Here is a 26,004-nt window from a genome sequence, read left to right as displayed (position 1 = left end):
CTTTTTATTATATATATATTTTTTAATATAAAAAATGGGACTGGTGAGGCAGGGACACATGCAGGGGATGGCAGAATCCCTCGGCCTCAGGCCTGTCCTCCATCCTGCAGAGACAGGTCAGAGAGCAGGCTGAGGTGGGGCACCAAGATTCCCAGCCTGGGGCCTGCCCCTGAAGCTCCAGCCCACTCTGAGAGTCAGGGGCCGGGCCCTCTTTAAGTCTCAGGCTCCCTGCCCTGAGCCGGGGACCAGCACAGAGTCCTGGGGAGCGGCTGCCACTCTCTCTGCCGCCCCGAGTTCGGGTAGAGCAGCAGACGGCAGTGTGTCTGGCAACACTGGGTTCTGGGGCTGGCAGTCAGACCCCCGTGCCTTCTTCCTGGGTCCACTGGACTGTGCCAGAGCCGTGGCAGCCGATAAGCACCATCTCCAGGCTATGGGGTTCCCAGGGCAAGGCCAGGCCCCCTGACCCTGGCGGGGGCTCTCCAGTACTCGCAGCCTCGGCCTGGTTAGTGGGTTCCGGGGGCCCAGTCCTAGCCCCTTCCTCGGGGGCCGGTGAGCCAGGGGTACTGGGCTCGGGGCAGAGCTCTGCTGAGGCCGGGGGCTCTGAGTCAGAGGTGGGGGTCCAGAAAGCTGTGGCTCGAGGCCAAGGGGAGCTCTGAGAGGCCGGGGGGCCCCAGGGCCAGGGTGCTACGAGGGGAGGGGGCCCTGGACGAGGGTGGGGCCAGGTCCCACTCAAGACAGAGGCAGCTGGGGGCTGCAGGCAGTACGAGGATGTCCCAGTGTCCACACACAGAGGCTGCAGGAGCCCAGAGGTGCCGGCTAGGCACGGCCCCTCTCCCGATGCCCGAAGGCAAGGACCCTCCCCGTGGGGCGCCAGGACTTGCTGCACAGCCTGGCGAAGTGACTGCAGACCCTCCCGCATCTGCAGCACCTGCTCAGACAGCTCTGTCACCTTTAGGGAGCGAGGCAGGAAAGAGGGCGAGGTTAGAGAGGAGTCTGGACCTCACACAACGGCAGCGCCCGCCCCCCTCCCCTCGGCTCCCCTCCCCACCTCCACTTTGCCCCTCACCCACCGCCTGCCGCAGCTTGTCCAGTGTGTCTGTGTTCCTTGCCTCACTGGGCCCGAGGGGGACAGTGAGCAGGCCATTTTCTGCAAAGAGTAGACTAGGGTTACCAGCCAGCACCAGGAAGAGGCCAGGCATGGGGTCCAGGCCTCTGCCCCAGTTAGCACAGACCACACTGGCCTGGCGGGGCCTGGTGCCAGCCACCGCCACTTCCAGCCTTGCCCCAGTTGCCGAATTCTGCCCAAACCGCAAGGAGCCCTTGGGCACGCTGCCCCACACTTTCCCCCTCAGGACGCTGCCCTCTGCGTCTGTCCTCCAGACACACGACCGCTCCCAGGAGCTCATTACCTGGTCCGCTCTCGGGGCTGCGTGGCCTGGGGACCACTTTCAATTCTGCTTCCCCCTTAGCCCTCTATCCTCCCCAGGGTCTTAGCAACATTATCTTCTTTAACATGCACGACAACCGTACTGCAGACCAGAAGCTGGAGCGAGAACCGAGATCTTGCTGCTGGAGAGCTGACCGCAGGGATCCAAACCCCTTCCCGACCACCAAAGTGCTGGTCTTAACCACCAAAATGCCCAAACCATGCAGGCTGGGAAGGACAAGAGGCAAGAAGTCTTTACCCCGCCGGTTTCTCAGGGGTGCACAGGGCAGAGAGGCAGCCCTGCCCACCTGCCGCCGCCCCCCACCCCCCAACCTCGGAGCAGGCCTCAGTACCTGGTCCAGGGGAGGGGCTGCTGCTGCATTCCAGGCCAGGCTGCCCCACACGGAAAGAGAACTTGGGCTGGTCAGAGCCACAGCCATCCTCAATGCCATCTACTACCCTATGGACACGGGTGCCAGGACAACAAATCAATCCACGGGCAACCACTGTGGTGCCCTAGTGTCCACACACAGGAGCCCCCTGGAGTTCGGGGCCCAGGAAAGGTAACACGTGGTCCCTTTCCTAGGAGCTTGCAGTTTTGCCGGGGGGTCCAAGCTTGAGCAACAGAACACAGCGGGAATTCTGAGCAGTAAATGGCCATGGACCAAACGGTTAGGGAGGGGCCGCAGGAAGGTGGAGTCCAGGAAGGCTTCGTGGAGGAGGCTGGGACCAGTTAGGATGGAAGGATGGACACCCAGGGGAGGAATGTGCCTGGCTGGACCCCAGGGCTATCGCCACCATCTTTGCCAGATCACAGGGGCCCAGGGCCTGCTTACCTGGGGCTCAGATCCGGGGGTACATTCCACGGTACAGAGGGCAACTGCAAACCCTCTAGGCTTCGAGGGTGAACAGAGGGGCCGGCCTCAGCCTGTGAAGCCCCTGCCCTGCCCGGCCGTCCTCTGCTCCTTAGCCTGGGCCGGGGCGCGGTTCGCCGTGGGGATAGCAACTTAGCAGCGGAAGAGGAGGATGTGCAGCCGGGGGACAGCAGGGGGCTGGAAGGCTCGTCCGCTGGGGCCGGTGAGGCCGCGGGGCCCTGCTCCCCATCCGTCTCCTTCTCCTCCAGTGTGGACATAAGGGTGTTGTCACCACTCAAGGAGCTGGTGTCTGCCTGGGGACAGTGGGGCACAGGGAACCAGCCTGGATAGCCCCTACCGTGTCCCAGTCACCTGCCCCCCCCGTGACCTCATCTCCCTAGAAGGAGCCATCTTTGTTAAACTGGATGCCCAAGATCTCCCACCCTCGGAGGCAGAGGCTGTTACTCGTGGCGGTGAAAGGAGGTGGGTGGGGGACTGCTCTTCTGCTGCCACCACAAAGCCACCAAGCCCTGGAGGAATTTGCTGCCCTTCAAAATTCTAGGCAAATATGGATACATCACCCCTCTACCTGGTCCCTCAGGCTAACCGAACTGTCCGGGGGAACACAGTGCTAAAGACTGGTTTAGAACTAGTGGTAGAAGCCAGGAAAATTCGAAGCCCTTCAGAGCAGTTGTCTCTCATGGTGAGGAAGCAGGGAGAGCCGCAGGGCTCTCTTCGGAGGCAGCCTGGAGGACTAGTGCCCAGCCCTGCCCAGGGGCCCCATCCCTCACGTGTGGCCTCAGCCTCCATCCCTTAAGACTCCGCTGTGGACCAGGCCAGGCCGTCTCGGGCGGGCCGGGGAGAGCCGGCAGGGCTGGCGGAGCACGGCTGGGCTGGGCTCTAAAGGACAGCGTGGGTATGAAGGGGCAGGAGACGGGAGAGTGTAGATCCCCCACAACGTGTGGGGGTGTTAACACCAGGCCAGGTGCTCACACGGCTCCTCCCCAAACCCCAGCCTCTGCCCACTTCACCAGCCACCCCCCCAGCCCCCTCCGCACACATTCCCGGTGCCCTCACCTCTGCGGGGCCTCCGCCGGCACCCAGGTTGTAGCTGAGCTCCCCTCGGAGGCCCCGGCTGAAGCGTGGGGCAAACTCGGGGTACAGTGCGAGGCTCTCGTGCAGCCCAGTCAGCTGGAGACACTGCAGGACGCAGTAGGTCAGCCCCTTTACATCAGCATTGGCCTTGACCACCTGTTCCCGCCGGGGCAGCTCACAGCCAATCAGATCACCCTTCCCTGGGAAGCGGAAGTAGAGGTCAGCAAGCCCTGCCCCTCAGCCCACGCACAGAGGGTCAAGCGGAGGCAGCTGAGCTTCCCTTGTGAGGTGAGTGGGGCCTTCGGAGCCAAGAGCCAGACGGGCAGAGGGGCCCAGGCTACGGCCGACCCCAGGCTCCTCAGACAGACTTGGAGTGAAAAGCACTGAGGCCCAGGAGCTCAAGCACTTCCGGGATGGAAGCCACTGTCCTGAAACACTCCTGAAGTTTAGCTCTGAGATTAACTGAGCGGTCAACAATTCTGGTGGTTCCGAGGCTGTCTGTAGATGGGAACCCGGGCCCCATCTCTACCTATAACGTCTGCAGGAGACCCCACAATCCGGTATCTTTCAAGCCTCACACGTGATTCAGGTGGGGCTCATCCAGGAGCCAGCAGGTTAGTGCCCAGCGCGGCACAGTGAAGAGGTCAGGCAGCCACGCTTCTTCATCTCCCTGAACCCTGGTTCTTGCGGGACGGATTTTGTACTGAACTGGGTCCTGGTGCTTTCTTGATCTTACCAGAAGGTGTCAATGTAGGATTTTCCCACCACCCAGCTGGGGCTGCCACCTGGCTGACAGCAATTGTAAAATGGCATCAATTAGAGTCCGTATCCCAATCTCAGAGATGTTAAATTATAGGGGGAAAATGTGCATCTTACAATCAATGAACTAGGGTGCCTCCAATCACGGACATGTGAGGAGTAAGCGAGTTAGTGTAGGTAAAGTGACTGACACAGAGACGATCAAAGTTCGTTTCCTTTCTCTCCCTCTGGACAAGAGTCCCCTGTAGATCGTTCCCAACAGAGACGGCCTGCCATAGGCAGAGCACTCGCCGCCTTCACAAGGCAGCTCAGCCCACTGCCGGAGTTCGCAAGATTGGAAAGCGTTTCCTTACCCTCAAGGAAGAAGATGGATCGCTGCCACCCTCCACCGTGGGCTGGCTCGTGCTGCCAGCAGGACTGAGCTTAGCAGCTCCTGTAAATGTTCACGGACTTTTGCTCAAACTTAAGTGTAGAAAGCATTGCTGTTAAATTGTATTTTCTTGGTTTCGGGCCATCCTTCTGGTTCCTTCTGAGAGCTGTTTGGATCTCAATGTGCTCATCTGATGAATGAGCTCTCTCTCCTGTGTGTCATCTGGAAGTAAGAGAAGTGTGTATTTTTTGTCTTCATCCAAGAGGTGAGATAGAATCGAGAAATAGGACAAGACCAATGACAGAGCCTCCATGCCATCAGTCTCAGACCAGAGACTGCCCTCCAGGCCGGCATTGCAGCCGGAACCTCCAGCTCAGCGTTCCAGCCCCCTCAGGTCTTCCTGGTACTGTCACCCAGCCCACTTCTCTTCTCTTGCCTCCTTCCCCCACAACCGACTGTGTGTGCTTAGCTGTTAGCTCATATGCAGAGGTAGGGGCCAGAATTGACGCCACGAGCTGCACGGTGAGCCTCAGCGGCCAGCAGCAGGCAGGAGGCCCCTGGATGTCCAGCGAAGGAGGCAGGTGGGGGCAGGAGTGAAGGCAAAGCAGAAAACCAGGTTGTGGGGAGCCGGGCATACATCGGGGCACCCGGAGCCATCAAGTCAACAGAGGAAACAATTCCTCCTGAACGTGTGTGCAGGCACAGGATGGATCAAAGGTGGCAAAAGCTCCAGTGCTGGGGACGCAGGCAGTGAGGTGAAGGTGGTGGACATTCTTGAGGCTCGTCTTAATAGTGAACAGGATTATTCTGCAACCTGGTGCGTGGCAGCAGTGAGGAGATGTTCTTACAGGACCAATGCCAGCTCCCAGCCACACTGCTTCCTTGGCTCCGAGATGAAAACCATCTGTTTAATAATCCGCTCGTCAGTCTTGACCAGTCTGCAATTGTCAAAATCTGTCTGTTTGCCCTTCCGAATCTCTCCAGTTCTCCAGCATTTCTCAAGGACTGCCAGCTATATGTGGGGGGCCATAATTCCGTTTCCTGGGAGTCCTGGCATAAAAGGCATGTAGGTCGGGAAGCCAAACTCCCAGAAGACTCAAGGTGAAAGGTGTGGCAGCCTCTCCCGTCTCTTACCTCCAAGACCCCCTTGATGGTATTTCTTTTTCCTGTTGGTAGATCATCCTCCTCAGGGAAGCGGGGAGGGACGCACAGTAGCTTCTGGGCATCTAGTCTTCTTAATTCTCCAGGTTGGTGACAAACCTCAGCCCCTCCAGGCGTCAGCCACCCCCACGGTGAGTCTACAAGCACTTGGCCGAGGTTTCACCTCCCTTCCATCCCCTGTTGTGAGGCCCTCCATTACCCAAACAGGTCACAGAGTTCCTGCCTGCTGGGGTCGCTGCTGGGAGCCTCCCACAGCCACGGACACCCTCAGCTCTGTGTTTCCAGGAGTGCTTTGCGTGTGCCTTCCTAAAGCCCGGTGTGTACAGCCTGCCATCCTGAAATTGTGCCCTTCCTTGGGGACACGGCGCTCCCTTGATCAGAGCTCCTGAAAGCACAGTGTTTGAAGCCTTAGGGTTGGCAGACTAGGTTCTAACCCCACCAGCCAATTCATGAACCTCTCCAAGCCTCCTGCTCCTTCCGTGCAGAACAGGCACGACACCAGTGCCTCTGCCAGGGGTTTTGTGAGGTTTGTGTGAGCTGAAACACCTAAGGGCCAGCCCTGCAGTGAGACCCTTGGGATCAGCATTATTCTGACATCCATCCCACAACTGCAATCTCTTCTTCCTTGTCCAGGGACTCGACCCATTTCCACCTCTTTCTTTTGCCAAGAAGGGAAGTATATAGGCAGAGTCCGAGCCCTGCTGTTGCCCGCTGGGGCCCTGGGCCTGCTCTGTGACCAGCCCTAGGAAAGCACAACCCCCCTCTCCCCTGACCTGGTGGAGGGGCCCCACAAGAACAGCTCTCATTCCCTTCTTGCAGCCCTGCCTAAGCACTCTCTCCAACACTGCCATCCCTAGCATTTGATTTTTCTCCTTGGCAGGAACTGCTGATGCCCCCCATCCCCTCATAGGCTGCAGGCTGGTGGTCCTCCACTCACTCAGGGAGCCTTGAACACCTCCTTGTGTTGCCACCCGGTGGTCACTGGGTCCGCTTTGAGCTTTGCTTGGAGCTTTGCGCCATGGCTTCTCCTGACTCCATCCTGGCTGTTTCTCCGCGGGTGGCCTTGCCTGTGCCCCCTGTCCACGTTTCTGCTGATGGGGCCCTGGTTCCACCCACCTCCCCCAAAACCCCCGCTTCCTCTCCTGCCCTCACAAACCTAGGATGGCAAGTACGGTGCCGCCCTTGAGCACCTCCATGGAGCCGGAGCAGACAAAGTAGAGGGCCTGGAGAGCGTCCCCTTGGTGGATGAGGTACTCGCCAGGTGTGCAGAAGGCGGGACGCAGGGCCAGGGACAGTGCCCGCAGGCAGCCACGGCTCGCGGCCTCAAACAGAGGCAGCTGCAGAACTTCCTTGTGCAAGTGCATGGCGATGTCTGCTCGAAGCTCGTCTGGGAGGCTCTGCAGCAGCTGCAGGGGGGAAGCAGGTGGGGAGGTTAGTGGTGGCAGAATGCAAGGCAGCCTCCAGCCAGCCCTCTTTACATCCATCCCACAGGCCTTAGGAGCAAGGGGAAGTGTGGGAGGCACCTGAGGCTCCGTGCCTGTAGCCTGTACCGGCAGTGCGGGAGGCTGCCTCTGCCCCCCTCCCATCACTTTAGCCCACCGTGAGCTGCTTGGCTTTCCTCCTCCAGGCCCAGAGCCGGATGTCGGTGAGCAGAGCCTCCAGGCCTAACAAGGGTGGAGAAAGGCCTTCAAGGCTTTTTGACTGCCCTCTGCCCCATGCTACTGCCCACTCCTGGGGAGCAGAAGCCAGGATTTTGTGTTCCTTGCCCCCCAGCCCACTCCTGGGAATTTTAGGCCAAACGCATACTCCTGGAAGGAGCAAAGGCTGGAAGGGCCAGCCCTGGAGGCCTGCGCACCTCAGTGGTGTCGATACCGTTGTTCACAGCCCACGTCGCCTGGAAGTACTCGAGCATGCGCTGCTTGAGGGGCTTGGGGATGCGGTGGATGCGGATGTAGTCTCGGAGGTCACGGGTGCGACTGTGGTACAGAAAGCGGCGGGCGTACATGCGCTGGATGATGGCCGTCACGTTCCCAAACACCACCGCGTGCATCAGGGCTGGGGAGGGTGGCGAGAGGGGGTCACCTCCAGGCCCAGCCTGACACCACGCTGGACACATCTGTCCTCCCTCCCACCATCCAAGTCTCCTAGGCAAGACACGGGCCGCTGTGTGGCAGGGAGTCCTGCAGCCACATGGGACTCCCCTGGCCCTGGTTCTGTGTTCCTTCAGTCCCCAAAAGCAGAAGAACCTCTGAGAAGGACCTTGGGGCCCTGGGGGGAGGCGGGGTGTTGGGGCCACCTGGAGCCACAAGTCTGAGAGTGGGCCCAGGACAGGGAGAGCAGCAGGCCTCACCGCCAATGAGCATGGTGCAGATGGAGAAGATCTTCTCGGTGTCCGTGTTGGCGGACACGTTGCCAAAGCCCACGCTGGTGAGGCTGCTGAGCGCGAAGTAGAGGGAGGTGATGTAGGCGCTGCGTAGCGAGGGGCCGCCCAGGAGCTCCAGCCCCGTCCTGTTGGCCTCCCCGCTGACGCTGCTACAGTTGTCGTTCTGGCCGGAGCTGTTCCCTGCCACAGGGCTGCGGCCCACCAGGTAGTAGGGGGTCTCGAGTCGGCGGGCCAGCTCCTGCAGCCAGCCTGGGGAGGGGACAGGGCACACCTAAGCAAGCGGACGGCACTGCCACACCACAGGCGCACGTGTGCCCACTGTTTCCCCCGAGGCGGGGGCCATGTGGATGCAGATCACCCCCCACCATGTCTTCCCACCACTTGCCTCCTCTGCCGGTCCAGCACACCCTGTCCACCCCCTCAACCCTGACCAAGACAAGCACGTGAGGACGAGGCTGTCGTCTCTCCAGCCGGCGTCTGCTGGTGCTGAGAAGGGAGCAAGGCGCATTGCACCCTCTCTCCCGTGGCTGCCGCTGATCCCAGCCAACGGGCCCGGCTGGAGGGGCACAGGACCCGCACCGGCCAGTCTTGTTCCCAGGGACGGAGAGGTGAGGCCACCTCCTCTGCCCTGTCCACCCAGACTCCTCTTGCTCTTTCTCTGGGCTCACCTGCTCCCAAAGGCTGCTTCCCCCTCACCCCTTCCACAACCACACAAACCACCCAACCCCATGTTCACATTCTCAAGCACAGCGTGGATGCGTGCATATGCACCATCAAGGCCACAGACGTGCTCTGCAGTTGAGAGAATGAGGACACACATGTATGAGCACATTCACAGGTGCACAGCCACAGCCACTCACACAGGAAAAGCCTGAGCGCACTTGGGAGAGAGACAAGGGCACACAGGTGCTTGCACTCAGACACCCAGGTAGGCGAGGCGAACACGAGCACACAGGTAAGCACACTCAAAGGCCACAAACAGGCAGGCACCTGTGCACACACAGAGGCTCCTGAGCACACATGCAGACATGGGTCAGCCTGGGACACTGGGCAGAAGCTGAGAGTGCCCCAGTCCCCCCATCAATCCCACACTCTCTGGCTTGGACTTGGCAGGAGGTGGAGCTGAGTACTGGGCTCTCTCAGGAGCTCTGGCTACCCACAGTCATTCTGAGCCCAGCTGGAAGCTTGTGGGAACTCTAGGGTGTTGGATGGGGGTTCCTGGGGTCCCTGGGATCCTGGCAGAACCGGGAGTCACGGGGAGCAAGGGAGAGAGGGCTGATCTAGGGTGGAGACACAGAGGGCGGGTGCAGAGAGGGGGCTCAGGGTCTGTGGCTGCAATGGAACTCACCTCTCCACATGCGCTCTGCCCCTCCCACCTTGACACACCCAGCGTCTCTGCTCCACACTCTCCCGAACGCCTTATACACACTCTCCCTGCCATCTCTACGCCCCTCCTCACCCCCAGACCTGTTTATTCAGCAATCTCACAACCATGTGCCTCATGCACAACACCCGAGGGCCATGTGATGGGGCTCAAACGGACATGCTATGGGTTAGGGCTAGAGGGCTCCCTAGAAGAGAGGACATTGGTGTTTGGTCTCCAAGGATGGCTAGAGTTTTGACTCAGAGAAACTGAGAGAAGGTTGTTCCCGATTTAGGGAAGGACCATATTGGGCCATCCCTAGGGATGGTGACACGTGCAAGCAGTTGCTCAGCTTAGCTGGAGTGTACGGTTCCTACTGGGGGCATCAAATTCCCTGCTAAGGAATTTGAGGAGATGTGTCAAGGCCTGAGCCAAGGTGAGGACTTGCTCTCCTGTGACTCGACGTGTGCTGCAAGGATTCGCGGGAGTGTGCCAAGCTTGTCAGTTGCTCTTCAGCTGGGCCCGAGTTGAAGCCAGTTCCAGGTAAGGAGAGTGGGCAGCAAGGGGTGAGAAGCAGGAAGATGAGGGGAAGGTTCCAGAGGGGCCTGTCCTCTCTGTCTTGGCCATGGGGCATTGGCAGCTCCTGGAGCTGGTGGTGCGGGGAAGCTGTTCCGGAGGCCAGTGGCTTTCGTTGAGAAATGCCCCGAATGATCTCCCTCAGCATTTAGTACAATCTTTTGAAAATGCAGCCCATCTCTATGGGGCTAACGGGAATAGGGGGAAGGAACTCTGTGTCGACACCACCCACAGCAAGGCAGAACCCAGGCAGGGAAGCCGGGGGCAGGGACCTCCCAGAGCCAGACCAGAGCCAGACCAGGAGGGGGCGCCACTTCCCCTCCAGAAATCCCTTCTGGGGCTGGACTCTGGGAGGTCTGGGTGTGGCTCTGACCCAGCTGGGGAGTCGCTTCCCTGGAGAAACAAGAAGGGGAAGATGATGTGAAGAAGGACTTGGAAACTCCCCTAATGTGAGCTAGTACCAGCCCAAAACAGAATGAAATTACTCCAGAACTTAGGGTGCAAGAATTAATATGAATATCTGCAAAACAGCCAGCCCCCCACTTGCCCATGTTCTCCATGGCGGGACTCAGAGCCCCTCCAAGAGCCAAAGATATTCTTCCCATCAGCTGAGCAGCCTCTGTGAGGTGGTCAGAACAAAGGAGCCACAGGAACCGGAGACTCAAGAGTGGCCCTACTTGGGCACAAACTGACCTGGGGATATGGTGTCTCAGCCCACTTTGGGATCAGGGCTTTGCATCACTATTATCTATCTCCCGGCCCACTGACCGTGTCGCCGTGTCCGCCTCCATCACAGCCTCCCTCTGGGAAGGGCAGGTGCCAAGGAGCTGACACTGCCTGCAGCAGCCCGATTCCGTGTGCTCGGCAACTAGAGCTTTGGGGAATATCCAAGTGGGCCTCTGGGCCACACACCAGTCTCCGCGGGCTTGGCAAGGGAGAGAGGATTTGCAAGAGCCTCCTTGGCCCTGGGAACTGATCGGAGCACGTTTCTAAGGCCCAGCTGGACTCCTGGTGACCCCACCAAGGAGCAGATGGTCATGCAAGGCCATCTGAGCAGCTGGCCTGCTGCCCATGGACTGGAACAAGCGTACAGGCCAGTTCCTGGGAAGCCACCAGAGGGCTGGAAGGCAAGGGAGGGAGAAGGTGTGTTCGGTTTTGGAGCCTCAGGGTATGAAGAGTTAGAACTGGCTGGAACAGAATGGTTCAGAGTTAGAGGAAGGATGGAGGTTGAGCTGGTGTAGTAGCACCATGGAATGACAGGGGACAAGGTGAGGGGAGGAGACAGGGCCAGGGCGGAGGAGGCTGATGGACGGCCTCATTGCTCAGGGCAGAGGGGTAGAGCAGTTCAAAGGGGTGTGGTTAGCAGAGTCAGGTGCCACAGGGACTTCAAGGGGATGCGGGTTTGGCCCTAGGAGGTCACTGCAACCTGCTGGGTACCATTTTGGGTGGAGAGGTGGGGGTGGGAGCCTTCCTGGCAGGAGTTAAGATGTGAGTGGGAGGCGAGCAGAGGGAGGAGTGGAAGTAGAGGTGAAGTGAAGGAGAGTGAGTACACCAGCGGAGCAGAGAGAAAGGCTGCGTTTTAGGCCTGGGGGAGGGCAGAGAAGCAGCTGAGAGGGATGGGCCTGCATATAACAAGAGTGGGGAAAGGCCTTAGAGGGCAAGGTGTGGGGGGCGGGATTCCGAGAGGGTGGTGCAAAAGCACGAGGCACCAGAAGTACCCAGGGCAGTGGCTCCCTGCACGGCCTTCTCCTGAGAAGGGTTGATTCTCAGCTGGGCAGAGGCCTGAAGAATGTGACAAAGGCTAAGGCCACAAGGAGGGCATGATGGGTGAGTAGGACTCCCCCGGGCCCACCAGGCTTTCTCCACTATGCCTGGCTGCTGAAGAACAGGCCTACCTCAAGGTAGTGGCTCTGTCACAGTCACACCTGTGTGCACGTGCGCACACATGCACACACGCGCGCGCACACACACACACACACACACCAGCCCCCACATTCTTCTCACAAACACACACCTACTTGCATGTATGCCCCAGATACACATGCAGACTTGCACACATCCCTGACCCCCCCATATCAGCTCACAAACACACCCGTGGACTCACATTTCCCTGACACACACACACTCGAGCAGACATATTCCTCTGTTACATATGTACACACACACTCTCCCCTCCCCCGCCACCCCTCGCCGGAAGCCTCTGGTACCGATCTCTGGCAGCTCCGAGGCACTGCTCTCGATCTCCAGCTGGCCGATGTAGAACCAGACGCAGGCCACCCAGTGGGCGAGCAGGGCGAACACAGCCATGAGCAGGGTGAGCACCACAGCACTGTACTGCGAGTAGCGGTCCAGCCGCGGGAGCAGCCGCAGCAGCCGCAGCAGCCGCACCGTCTTCAGCAGGTGGGCCCCAAAGTACTGAGGTGGGGGGAGACAGGGAGGTCACCCCAGGGCCGGCCCCGCCAGCCCTGCCCCAAAGCCCACCCAATCCAGCCACACTGACCACGTTGACCTTGAAGGCATGTAGCAGGTCAAAGGGCAGCGCCGCGATGACATCCAGCAGGAACCAAGTGGTGACGTAGTGGAGGCAAATGGACTTTGGGGCAAATACCACCTGGCCTGACTTGGACACAAACGTGGTGCGGAAATTCAGCACGATGTCTGCAAGAAGTCGGGGTGGGACTCAGCATGGGGTAGCGGAGGGGCCACACCTTACTGGGCATTGACACTTTACTGGGTATCTGACATGGCCTGGGGCCCCCTACCATCGTAGTTCATACAGAACTCTAAAGGGTGGATACTGTTATGCCCATTTGATGGAGGGAGAAACTGAGACTTGGAGAGGCTATCATCAGCTCAGGGTCATATAACCCGTTAGCAGTAGAGGTATGTTTGGAACCTAGGTTTGATTTCAAAGCCCACAGGTCACAAACAGGGGGAGGGCATGGGGGATACTTGTCAGCAGGCACAGGAAGCCATGCAGACTATCCCCATCAAAGCCCGAGGGGTGCCCGGCATGGGGTGGGGTGGGAGGCACAGGGCACACGTACCAAGAATGAAGAGGACCTCCACAGCCAGATCACAGACGCTGGGGGCACTGCGGGCGGCGCTGGGCTCCCGGGCTGTGCTCACACACACGCTGTAGGGCACGGTGACAGCCACGTAGAGGGTGGCAAGCAGGATGAAGCCGTCCCAAGTGGCCCTCAGTGCCCCACAGTGCAGCAGGATGAAGGGTGACTTTCGGATGGCTGCTACTTTGTACTCAGGCAAGTTTGGCTTCTCCCCAAACACCCCCTGAGGGGGGGCAGGGCAGGTCCAGCCAGGGAGGACAGGAAATTTATAGAAGCTGAGTTGGATAGGGTCTGGGACAGGCAGCCACCTCCTTTCTCTCCCTGTATACTCAAAGCAACCTCTGACACGGGCATTAGAGCCCTCATGTTACAGATCAAAGACTGAGGATCAGAGAGCCCACTGACTTAGCTGAGGGCACACAGCCATTTAGGGGAAGAGCCGACATTGATCCAAGTCCCATCTGACTCCAGGGCCAAGACTCTATCTTTGATGGATCAGGCATCTGACATTCCCTCCCTCAGTCACAACCCCAAAGTGCTGGTGGGGCCTGGGTGGTCCCCTGGACATCCTCTCTGTGCTGGGCTTAGTTCCCCTCCTCCATCTCCTCAGCCTGCCCCTACGGTGCCCTGCCCCCCAAACACACACCCTTATGCGCAATCCACCTTATTGAGCTTGTGCTTGCCCTTGGGCTGCTTCTGCAGGTGCCCAGACAGGTGGTAGAGCACAGCCCGGCTCCGCCGCCGGTTGGCATTGAAGCCTTTGGCTCCTGCCCGGCCATATCGGCGCCGGCCACCACCTGCAAAAGAGCGGCCCGTGAGGATGGTGGGGGGAGTGCCCACACCCCCTAGCTAGGGTCTTGTGTGGAGGACACCAGTTGCTGGCCCATGACCTGGGCCAGTCTGACTCATTGACTGGTTAGTCTGTTTAGAGTTGGGGGCTCCAGCATCCTCACTTCCAGGGGCACTTATAGACACTCTTCCCCATGCCAACTTGCAGGAGAAGGAGGTCTGGATTAAGGCAAAGGCAGGAGAGGATCTCCATAGGAAAAGGCCTGAGACAGGAGTGGGGAGGTGGTTCCCAGGGCTGGGGGGTGGGTAGGGGGGATGGAGAGTACCCCTAGCATCCCCAGCTGCCCCCAGTGACAGCCTTGTGAGCTGGCCATAAGGCCTCCCCAGTCCTTGGAGGATACAAGAGGGGAAAGGTCCCAGGGACTAAAAGAGGGCTTTGGATGGGGCTCCCAGTCAGCTCTGTGTGAGGGAAAGGTACCAAGTGGGTCTGCACTGGGCCCCACTAATTGGTCCGAAAATGGTACTTCGCGGGCACTAGCGGAGTTTGTTTGCTTTCTGTTTCTTAGTAAAGTTGACTTCAAAACTCCAACTTTGTCTCAACTGGTCTCTTTGGAAACAAGCTTTCCATATCTGGGCATGTGGAGATGAGAGCAGCACAGGCCTCTCACCCAGCAAAGTGGGACTCAATGAGTGCAAGAGGGTGGGGGGACCCGTGAGCCCAAGCTGGGTGCCAAGGCCCCACCCACAGCAGCTAAAATCAACAGCCCCACGGGCACCCACCTGTTTCCTTCCAATTGTCAGGGCCCCCTCGGTTCTTGGTGTCACTGATATCCTTGTGAGAGACCAGGAAGAGGGCCACCTCCCCTTTCTCATTCTTTATGGGTATCACATCGAGGAGACACCAGAATGGGAGCCCTGGGCACAAAGACAGACTTAGCCTAGCTCCTGTTCTCCACCTTGCCCGAGGTGACAGAGGTTCCACTGCCACCCCCCCCCCCAAGACACAAGCAGGATGGGGGCTTTTCTGGGAGTGGAGCGGCGGCCTGGCTCCATATAGGACAGGGCTTGATGGAACAGAGAGGGTGAGGGAAGGCAAAGGAGAGCAGAAATGACCATCAGACATGTGTGTTCATAGACCTGTCCTACTGAGACCGGGATATTTTTCCGCTGAGGTGGGAAACTCAAGATTGGAAATTGAGTGGAGACTGAGGCTGAGGTGGGGATGGAAGAGAGAAGCCAAGGGACAGTGGATGGGGCGGGGAAAGTAAGGGGATGTGGGAAGACAGGATGGGATGGGGAGATGGAGAAGATGGGGATGGAACACAGGGGCAGTGGATGGAGTGGGTGCCAGGCTGGGTGAGGCCTCAAAAGTGAGGTGGGCTGGCCAGGTGGCCCCTCACCGCTCTTCCGGTACAGGATCAGCTCAGCCTTGAACTCCTTGTGCTCATCCAGCGCCTTGCGGATCTGTTGGCGGACAAGCTCACTGGTGTCTGGCCCATAGAGGAAGGAGCAGGCGCAGCCCCGCTGCATGACCTCGGCCCGGGAGAAACCCGTGAGGTCGCAGAAGCCATCAGAGCAGTAGACCACGGGGAAGAGCCCCGCCACCTGGGCATTGCCCAGCACGAAGTTACTGTCTGCAAGAGAGCACCTCTCAGAGGGGGCATGGGGTGGAGGGGCACAGGGTCTACCACCCCTCTTTCCTAAATGCCTGCAACCAAAGGGTGGGTGTCACAAAACCCAAGAATTCTGTGTGTGTGTGTGTGTGTGTGTGTGTGTGTGTGTGTGTGTGGCTGGGGGTTAGGGCAGGCAGGTGCAGTCTATAAACAGAAATCAGTGTGTCACCTGTGTACCAGTGCCCTGCAAGGGTCCACTCCTAGCCATGTGTGTATGTGTATATTCAGGAATCAACACCGAGGTTGGTGAATGGGGCCCTGTGTGGGAACTGTGCCCTCTGGACCGAGTCCTGAGCAGCTTGGGGTATAGGGTAGGGCTGGGATGCCCAAAGAGGGCTGTACAACCAGCTCTAGGCAGCCACAGCCCCACTCATACCTCTGCCAGGTCCATTCATGGCTGTCTGGCTCCTCTCACTGGAACCCACCTGGATGGGAGGCGGTCCAGGCCACCATTCAGGCTGCACTTTTTTGAACCCCAGCTGCCTGATGGGGCTCAGGAATTAGTGAATGTGATCAAAAATGGGGGTGTAAGCATGGTAGCTGCACAGCACTGCCTGAAGCCAGCAATGTATTGGGGAGTGGGGGGCACTGAATCAGCAGGCTGCAGGATGGAGAAGCCAGTGTGTGTGTGTGTGTGTGTGTGTGTGTGTGTGTGTGTGTATTGGGGGGCTGCTCAGTGATGGGCTCCCACCACCTATCAGGAACTGCAAGACCATGAAGTGTGCCAAGCAGAGAGCTGGGAAGCCCCACTGGGGGTGAGTGTGAGGGAGCAGGAGAAGGAGGGAGGGGGTTTTCACGACTTTCCCTGTGCTCAGAGCCCTGGAAACCCAGGATCCAGAAGCTCTGGTCGCCTACTCCAAACTTCCCCAATCTTGGTAGGAATACCTGAACCTATCTTTGGGGGTCTAGAGGGGTCCTGTGGGTTTAGGCTGGTGAGTTTAGGCGGTGAGGTGAGCTTGGACAAACAGTGTGCTCCTAAATCCCGCCTACTCTATCTCCTTTGCAAACCTTTTTCCTAAATCTGATTTTTGAACCCTCGGGCTGTCCCTGAGCACCGCTCCTCTCCCTCGCCCCCCACCCCGCCCCTCCACTTCTATGTTAGTCGGGGGGGGGGGGGGGGGGGAGACAGCGCCAGACTCAGGAACAGGGTGGGTTAGATTCACTAGGTAGGGGATCGATCTCTAGCAAACAAATAGCATCCGGGGCCCCAAACCCTGAGACTTCTGGCCGTCTTGCCCAGCCTCGTGTAAAGTTGACCCTGGACCTTTTGGGAAACGGCGTCTGGAAGGAGATGGTGGTCCCGGCTACAATCAGGGCGTTGGGGACAGAGGGTGAGAACAGGAAGGAGCCAGGCTGAGATGTCGGGGTGCGGGACCTGCGGGAACCCTGGCAGGGAACGGCTTCTCTGGGAGCCAGTGGAGTGAAGGTCAGACTCACGCGTGCCGTCGAAGCGCGTGGCGATGGTGTCCAGGAAGGTGTTCTGCGGCGCCAGGAGTCCCCGCATGGCCGGCATCTTAGGCGGCCGTGGCCGCCTGCCCCATCCCTCCGGGGCGCGGGGGCTCAGCGCCGGGGGAGGGCGCCCAGCTCGGCCGCCCCCCACCGGGCCCCGCGCCCCCTAGCGCAGCCGTCGGAGGCTGAAACCCACCCCGGGTTCGCAGGCCCGGCCAGCAGCCGGTGCGCGAGGGGGCGTCCCCGCCGTCGGGGCCCGGAGCATGGCGCGCGGCCTCTCGCGTCCTGGCCGCCCACGAATGCCGGGCTCCAGACTCCGCGCTCGCCGCGCTCTCCGCACCTTCCGCTCGCGGCGGCGGCAGCAGCGGCAGCGGCTCCCGTTTCGGCTGCGGGTCGGCTCCCGCTCGGGCTCCGCTCGGCGCCGGGTCCCCGCAGCTCCCTCGGTCTGTCGGGGAGAGGAGGCAGCCTCCCTCCCTTCCTCCGGCGCCCGCCGCCTGCACCGGGGTAACCATGGAGACGGGCACACCCAGGCAGGGCCGCCTCCTTAAAGGGACAGGCCTCCCGCCTAGGGATCCCCTCCCCTTGGGACCTCGGTGGGGGCAGGGGAGGCGGCGGCCCCCCCTACCCCCGCCGAGCCTGCTGCCCGAGCCGCCCCAAGCCGCCCCGCCCGCCCCTCGGAGAAGACCGGCGAGCGCCTGGTCCCGCTCGGGCTGACTCAGCGCAGGGGCGAGGCGTCTTTCTCTGCAGCATGGGGGTTCGCACAGAGCTTCGCAGACTCTCCTCCCCCGGAGCGACCAGAGGAGAACTCCGGCGGGGGGGTGCGCGGGGAGGGGGGGGCTCTGTGTTTTAGAAGACGCTTTCCCCGAGGAAAAAATGTAAAGGGAAAGGGGGCTGGGCGGTGGTGGGAGGTGGGGAAGGCAGGCAGAGGGACCCCAACTGTACGGGAAAGTCTAAAAGGAGATGGGCTGGAGGGTGTCTAAACGCAGCTTCTGGGCATCCAAGCCTTTGTCAGCCTCAACTTGACCCTCGTCACTGGAAGGTGCAGCTGCAGACAGGAGCTATCAGGAAACCGGAGGGTGGGTAGCCCTGGAAGTAAGGTTGAGACGCTCTCGGTGAGTGCCGGTGGTAGTGGTGGGTGTGTGTACGGAAAGGGTGTGGGATATTTCTACTCTTTGTCACCTTTTGCCTCTCAGGCAGCTCCCGAGGGTCAGGTTGCAAATACAGCGGACGGGTAGGACGTCAGACACTGGGAGAACTTCTTAGCCTCGTGCGTGCGGATCCCTGGCGAGCGAGCGAGCGGGGAGTGAGAAGGACCCGGCCAACGCTGCCCCAACTCCTCGAGTCCCAGAGTAGCGGGCTCTGCGCTGCGGGGGGAGCGGTGGCTGCAGGGACCCCCTCCCGAGAGAGGGTGGGAGGAGGGGCCGGGCGGGGCCTAGCGGAGCGGGGCCGGGGCGGCAGTCTGTAGCTTGTCTCCGCGCTGCGTCGGTCCCCCCGGCTCGCTCTGCCAGCGCCGCTCCTCCTCCCTCCCACGATTTGCCAGCGAGCGCGGCTACCGCCCGCGCCCAGAGGAGCCGCCGGGGCCAAAGCAGCAATTTGTTCCCCAACGGGTGAAGCGGGAGGCCCAGCACCCCCGCCCCTCAAAGAAACACATCCACAGCCACCAGCCTCGGAAAGAAAGGAGTGTCGCCCGCTCCACCCACCCCTCGTCAGCGACACGGGCCAAAGCCCCAGGCACCTGTAGTTAAATGAGCTGGTGCTTTAGGAGGAAAGAGAGGAAGCGTCCTCCTCCCCAGGTCCTCTGAATCCTGGAATCCCGCTCCCAGGAAGAAAGACCCCAAGGAACCAACCTGTTCCCCACGCCCACCTCCACAAGCAGTCAGCCCTCCTCCAGCCCATCATCACACCCTCCACGCCAAGTTCAAGCATTCTGCTAGGAGAGGGTGCTGTTTGGTAGGAGTCTGCTCGCTTGGAGACCAGACCAGGAGGTGGTTGAAAGCACACAACTTGGGTTTGACTATAGTCCTGCCACTTGCTGCGTGATTTTCATTCGGGACCCAATTTTCTCCTTTGTGAAATGGAGATAATAAATAATAACGACTTCAGAGGGTTGTTAGGAAGATTAAATGAGTAAAGGACTTAGAACAGTGTGTGACATTTGCATCATGTAAATGTTTATTATCTGATTTTGAATCTCATAGAACCCCTATGAAGTAAGGTAGATGCTACTTACACTCCACTCACAAATGAAACAGAGGAAGAGAGACAGAGAAAGAATGGGAGAGGGAGAGAGGTTTGCTCACAGTAACCGAGCTGGTAACTGGCAGAACTAAGGTTCCAACCATGACAATCTTCCAAACCCAGGTCCAGAGTCTGCCTCACTGCAGCACAGCCGTCCCCCCCCCCCCCCCCCAGGACCCAGAAAGAGCTTAAGGTTAGCTGGGGACCGGTTATCTGGGTTGTAAATCAGATCCAGGTGGCCTTCCAGTCCGCCGGTGTAAGTGCCAGGTGTTTAGGCTTTCGGGCTTCCAGCTTTTCAGCCTGGGCTGGTCTTGGTTATTAAAGACAGTGGTTTGGACATTAAGACAAACCCAAACCAGACACCTTGGGTCAGTGTGAGCAGGCAGTAGATGGCATGTGGGGGTGCCCCCAAAGAATTAGTAGTTTACATTTATTGAGCATTGGGTGCCAAGCACCGTGCGGAGGCAGAGGAGCTACATTTCTAAGATGCACCGCCTCCTCCTGCAACTCCAGCCTATTTTGGCGCCCTAGTCCCCCCAATACTAGAAAATATACTAACCTTTATTGAATGTTATGATCACTCTTCTTATCCCAGAATGAAACAATAATGTTTTGGTCTTTAAATTCCTTTCCCCACTGCCCTTCAAAGAATTTGTGGGAATGTGAATATGGGGTGGTGGTTGCAGCCACTGCCCAAGTCCTTCCTCTGAACTGACGGGGTTTAAGATGCCCCTTCAGCCCAGAGGCAAATTTTCAGGCATAGAGCCTCCCGCTCTCTTCCCTCTTTCACTTCACCTTGTCCCTCAGGTCTTCCTCTCAGCTAACACTAACAAATTCCATGCCTCCTCCTTCCACACCTCCCTCACTCCCCCTGCCCCAATACAGAACAGTGTGTGACATTTGCATCATGTAAATGTTTATTATCTGAGGGGCAGGGACTCACATTTAGGAGACCAGAGAATGGGGGTTGGGGAGGAGCTGAGAAGTGAACAGGGTACTGGGAGGTCAGGGAGCACCGTAAGCCCCTTTCCTCTCTCATTCCCCCAACTCTTGACCCATTATTGGGCCACGGTGGGAAGTCACAGGGAGGGGAAGGTTGAGGGGGAGCCCTGTTCAGAGACAGCTCAAAGCCATTGTCAAAAAGAAGAAACTCGGGAGCCTGCATTTTGGAGCTGCCGTGGGAGGCCTGTGGGAGTATTATCTACAAAAGGAACTAAGAGAGAGAGAAGAGTGAAGCAAGGGAAAAACCGCTCAAGACACAAAAGATGGAAAAAGCACCCTACCCCCCAGAGCGCAGGCAGAGTCACCGTGTGCAGGGGGTGAGAGCAGGTGGCTGTCGAGGAACAGAGCCCAGGGGCCTCTCCCTTCTCCTCCCCTCTTCCCACTCTCTTCCTCCTTTCTGGAGGTCCCCAGGTCTGTTTCCAGCCTTGCTCTCTCAGCCAATGGGGCAGGTTCTGCTTCTAAGGCTGTGGTGAGCGATGGGAATCTTAGCCTTTCAAGTCAGACCAGTCTGGACTTGAATTCTAGCTCTTCCACTGATGACCTTGGGTGGAAATAGGAGTGGGGTGGGGGTGGGTGTTAATCTCCAAGAGCATCAGTTCCTTCATTTGTGAAATGATCTTTCCTTAAAGGATTGTTGAGTGAGATGAACTAAGTGGTTGGGATTGTTATCAAAGTCCTCCTAAGTGCTTGCCCTGGGAATGCAGAAATGAGCGCAGGATGAAGCCTCACTGAAGGTTCGCCATCTCAGAACAAACATTCTGGAAAACTTCAAGGCCTCCACTACTTGGCCACTCCTTGGCTGTGTCATTCTAGGTCATTCCTTTTCTGTCAGTGGAGGATCCTAGCTGTTGTTGAGTAAACCACAATACATTTTCCAACAAGGAAATCCTGGAAGATACATGGTTTTACTTACAGATCTGCAAACTGTTGTCGATCATATGGCTAGGAAGTGGAGGAACCAGATGCGAATCATGATTTGACTAGGTCGACAGGAGTTTGTCACTGTGCCATCTTGCTGGGGTGCTTTGTCCTGTCCTTTGGTAAACAGCCTTTTCAAAGGGGACGGTATGGTCATTTTGACGGGAGGTCAGATAGTGACCTGTAGCGAGTGCCCACAGTGCCTGGCAACCCGGACCTCGAACCAGGAACCACGAACCGCGGGGAGCCCCATCAGCCCTGCGGGGAGGGGAACCCACTGCAGTCCTGCCTGTGGCAGGCAGGGGAGTGAGTATGAGAAATCTCAATCTCAATCTGCGTGTTCTAGCAACACCAGAAAACGGATTTGTTTGAAATCCAGTTACAGGGAAAGCCTAACTGGGTTAAGTTGAAGAGAGACATAAAAAGGAGACCTGACTTTTCCCTGAGGAATCAGAGTGGGTGGTATTTGTTCCTGCTGTTTTGACGGCAGTGAAGGGGCGGGTGGGCTGGAGAACAGTTGCGCTGGTGGTAGTGACGGTGGGTGAGTTTCCTCACCCAGAAAGATCTTCAGATAATGTTTCCCCCTTGGTTAAGGAGCAAAGTAGGTGACAAAGCTGCCTCAGCACCTGGGTGGAAATAATGCTCCCTGACTCTCCCCTGGGAAACCTCAGCTTCAGCCTCACTCCTGCACACTGCTGCAAGGGTGACTGTTTACCTGTGTGAACGCCATCAGCCTCTGGCCTACCCCGCCCAGGAGCTCAGAAACTGGGGATGAGGGTGTGCTTTTCCGACATGTATGGCAGACAGACAAGAGGGCACAGAGCTCACCATGCTGGAGGGATACGCGCTCAGGAGAAAACCTACAGAAGGAATAGGATAACTGAGCCATTATTATTTTTTTGGTTAATAAGTCTGTCTGGCTGGAAATAGGGGAAGTCTTTTATACACTTTTTAACGGGGCAGGAGAGACAGAAAAGCACAAGAATTATGGTAAGTTCAACTTGTCACAGGTTAGCTTAGGCAACCAGGGTACTGTTGTGCAGCACCTGGCTAGATACCTCCTCTCACCCATCCATGGAGTAGTTGCCACTGTGTCCACTTTACAGTTCAGGAAGCGGTTCAAAAATGTTATTTGCCCAAGGTCAGTCGGATACAGAGCTACCTAACTGAAGCCAGAATTAAAATCCAAGTATATGTGGGGTGCCTGGGTGGCGCAGTCGGTTAAGCGTCCGACTTCAACCAGGTCACGATCTCGCGGTCCGTGAGTTCGAGCCCCGCGTCGGGCTCTGGGCTTATGGCTCGGAGCCTGGAGCCTGTTTCCGATTGTGTGTGTCTCTCTCTCTCCGCCCCTCCCCCGTTCATGCTCTGTCTCTCTCTGTCCCAAAAATAAATAAAAAACGTTGAAAAAAAAAATCCAAGTGTATGTCTCAAAAGTCCAGGGTCTTTCCACCTTACCATACTGTGTAGCCACCATGCATGGCTTCCAAGAGTTTAAGGAAGAGCTGAGAGCTCTGTTTCCTTCACCTGCCAAGTGGCTGAAGAAAGAGCTGGAATCATTTGTCTATGCCTCAGAACTCAGCATAGTTCCCAGCACACAGTAGGTGCCTCAATGTTCGAAGGAAACAACGTGCTCGGGTGGCTCATGCAACCGAAGTCAAACTTGATTGATTTAAAAGTTCCCTTCTTCTGGCTACCAGGATTATGGTCTGGTACTCTGAATTGGCTGAAACAGTGATGAAACGGCTCCTTGGTTGGCGACCTCACAATATGTGCTGATTTGAACGACTTTTTCTTCCATGAAGTATGCTACCTCATGGATACAACCCCTACTAGGTGGGACAAGAAGGTGGGATGAATCCTGTAAAGTAGGCAAGACAAATCTTCATTTTGTTAGGTCAAATGGCAGAATTTCCCGTGGGTAACAAGTCATGATTTCACTGATAACCAAGAAGCATAGGTCAGTTCACAGACTGATTAACCATGCATGCTGGGTTTTCCAGGTCACCTCCAACCTAAAACAGTTTATCTTGCTCTTCCCAACACATACATCATCATATGACTGTACCCTGGGTTGGGATTCTGAAATATGAGGTCACCCTACCTATAAACCACTGAACAAAAGGCCTGACCACCCCTTGGTATAGTCCTACTGTAAGCCGAGGACCCAGGCCTTAGCATAGCGCTTCTTCCGTTTTACTCATACCAGACAGGATGGCTCTTTCATGCAACACTACCTAGTATTGTTTTACTCAATGCGTCAGTTGCCCCAACTAGTTTATCAGCCCATGAAGGGCTGTATTTTACTTATCTTTACCTCTCCTTAGCTTCCAGCTCAGCAACTGTACAAAGCACAGTTGGTGAGAGTATAAATCCAAGCATCTTTAAGAGAACTTACCAATAACCATATGGCCCAGCAATTCCATCCTAGGAATCTGCCCAATAGAAATACTCTCACAAGTAAGAAATGATATATGTATAAGATGCTCATTTCAGCAATACTTAAAAACTGAAAACTATCATTAAAGACTGGTGAAACTAATTATGATGAGTTTATACAATGGGATACTGTGCAACCACAGAAAGAACAAGGTATCTTTATGAGTACTGACATGGAAAGAGATCTAAGTGGTGTATATTCTTATGAGGTATGTGTGCTAATATAGAAGATCTCCAGAAGGGTCCACAAGAAACTTAACAGTGGCTGCCTCTGGGGAAGGGACAAATAATCTAGAGTGGGGTGGAGGCTTATTTTTTACCATATAACCTTTTGAACTGCTTATAGATTTTTTTCCTTTTTACCATTTACATATATTGATTTTCTTAAAACAAATACTAGCTATAAAAAGAGGACAAGTGAAAAAAGCAAGCTATAGAGGAGTATGCATAATATGATTCCCATTTATGTAAATGAAAGAAAAATACATATTTGCATGTTTGGATTTGGAAAATTTGTGGAAAGATATATAAGAAACTTATCAGTGATTTCTTCTCAGGAGTGAGACCAGGTAGGGGAGGATTTTTTAATTTCCATCATGTATCCTTTTTAAAGGTTAAAAAGAAAAAACCATACAACTTTTTCAAAAAATGAATTTTAAAAATTGCCATAAATAAGGGGCCTAGGAAGTATTTGGTGTTCCTAATGAAGCCACGCTAATTTAAATTTTCTCTCTCAAGTGGTATACAACTGACAGTGCTAAACCACCTGAAGTTTCAGTCCTATGTTTAGGCTGCGAAAAGGGCAAGACACTGATCTTTAAGAGGAAGGGGAAAGGAAGGGAAATGACAATTAGGCAGGGCACCTCTGAACACAGTGGGCACAGAGCCTCCCTTCTTTTGGGAAGCCCAGAGCTACTACAGGGAGCAAGAGATGGGCTGTACAATTCAAACTTAAGATAAGCCTAACCTCAGGGTGCCTGGGTGGCTCAGTCAGTTAAGCGTCTGACTCTTGATTTCGGCTCAGGTCACAGTTTAGTGAGTTCACAGTTGAGTGATCTCACGGTTTAGTGAGTTTGAGCCCCACATCGGGCTCCACACTGACAGTGCAGAGCCTGCTTGAGATTCTCCCTCACTCTCTCCCTGCCCCATCCTGCTCCATTCTGTCTCGCTCAAAGTAAATAAATAAGCTTAAAAATTGTCTTAAAAAAAAAAAAAAGATAAGCCTAACCTCTCTTCACTGGAAGAAGGTCCAACTGACAAATTTAGGAGAATATCTGAAACATGAAATCCTAAATGAATTATGGCTTAGACATATTATTTTCAAAAAGAACTATTGAATGCATATAGTATCCTTGTTTTATAAAGACAAAACAAAAAGTTAAAAGCCTATATATGCATGTGTATACGTATATATATGTTCTGAAAAAGGTCTATAAGGATATATCCCAAATTATTGAGTAATTACCCCTGAGGAATAGAAAGGGAGGGTGGAAAACTTTAATTTTTTTCTTTTATAATTGCTATTATTTGACTTAAAAAAAAACTTTAACATTTATTTATTTTTGAAAGAAAGAGAGTGTGAACGGGAGAGGGGCAGTGAGAGAGGGAGACACAGAATCCAAAGCAGGCTCCAGGCTCTAAGCTGTCAGCGCATTTTAAACATTTAAACATTTTAAACACTACTTCTGTCATTAAAAACAAAATGTAAAAAAAAAGTGTAATTTTTAAACTTTTTATGATCATACCAAAACATCTTCAAATATTCTTCTATAATGAGGTTTTAATTTTAACATGAAAATGTTTCATTTTTTTTTTTAGTAATCTCTACACTTAGGATGGGGCTTGAACTCAATGACCTGGAGATCAAGAGTCATATGCTCTATGGACCGAGCCAGCAAGGTGCTCCTCAACTTCAAGGTGGTTTTGACAAACATGCAGCCTCCCATCTTAGAAGGTTGGTTTGCCTGGATACAGGGATAGACCACATGACCCTTCAAGATCACTTCAATCTCTGGACTTTCTATAAAGTATAGGGAAGCAATTAATCAGAAAAGCAGGGCTTTTCCTGGATACCCAGCAGGTTGATGGTGTTGGACAAATTCCCCAAAATGAGGGGATCAGCCCTTTAAAATGGTTTCCTAGTATTCCTGGACTACTGTTTTCTTTACTGAAAGACACACACACACACACACACTCACTCTCTCTCTCTCTCCCTCTTTCAATCTGTTCAACCAACCTGAACCCTGGCAGCTCAGCTTCAGCCAAAGAGCCAAGGGAAGCCCTGAGGCAGCTAAGTTCTGCACCACTGCCACTTACAGTCTGGGCTTCAGACTCGGGAGAACAAATGCTGGAGAAAGAAAAAGCTCTGCTGTTGCTAAATCATAGATGCTGGGGGTGGGGGCTGGGTGAGGGGGTCTGGCCCCACTGCCACCTGCTACATGCAG

The 26,004-nt window shown here is 56.0% G+C and overlaps 1 protein-coding gene across 5 annotated transcripts; it reads right to left on the bottom strand.

Moving 5' to 3' along the window:
• Window positions 1–10: 10 nt before the first annotated feature.
• Window positions 11–17,654, bottom strand: KCNH3 (potassium voltage-gated channel subfamily H member 3). Of its 5 annotated transcripts, XR_003413094.2 has the most exons (16): window positions 16,955–17,654; window positions 15,245–15,478; window positions 14,625–14,759; window positions 13,719–13,852; window positions 13,035–13,278; window positions 12,488–12,645; window positions 12,195–12,402; window positions 8,016–8,297; window positions 7,521–7,720; window positions 6,822–7,071; window positions 3,358–3,575; window positions 2,263–2,594; window positions 1,780–1,886; window positions 1,410–1,543; window positions 1,071–1,147; window positions 897–949 (listed from the first exon to the last, which is right to left on the bottom strand). XR_003413094.2 is itself a non-coding variant. In XM_027036049.2 (15 exons), exons 1-15 carry the CDS (start codon window positions 17,028–17,030, stop codon window positions 353–355), a joined length of 3,252 nt encoding a protein of 1,083 aa, XP_026891850.1. In that variant the 5' UTR covers window positions 17,031–17,647; the 3' UTR covers window positions 11–352. The 5 variants fall into 5 exon arrangements, 3 of the variants coding, with proteins under 3 accessions (XP_026891850.1, XP_053082169.1, XP_053082170.1); XM_027036049.2 differs by lacking the exon at window positions 1,410–1,543 and having other exon boundaries at window positions 11–949; window positions 16,955–17,647; XM_053226194.1 differs by lacking the exon at window positions 1,410–1,543 and having other exon boundaries at window positions 11–949; window positions 15,245–15,474; window positions 16,955–17,647.
• Between the last annotated feature and the right edge of the window lie 8,350 nt (window positions 17,655–26,004).

This window comes from Acinonyx jubatus, chromosome B4 (genome assembly GCF_027475565.1).
Source record: "Acinonyx jubatus isolate Ajub_Pintada_27869175 chromosome B4, VMU_Ajub_asm_v1.0, whole genome shotgun sequence".
Lineage (NCBI taxonomy): Eukaryota > Metazoa > Chordata > Mammalia > Carnivora > Felidae > Acinonyx > Acinonyx jubatus.
Note: the sequence above shows the minus strand (reverse complement) of the source record. Positions and strands in the feature narration are given on the sequence as shown.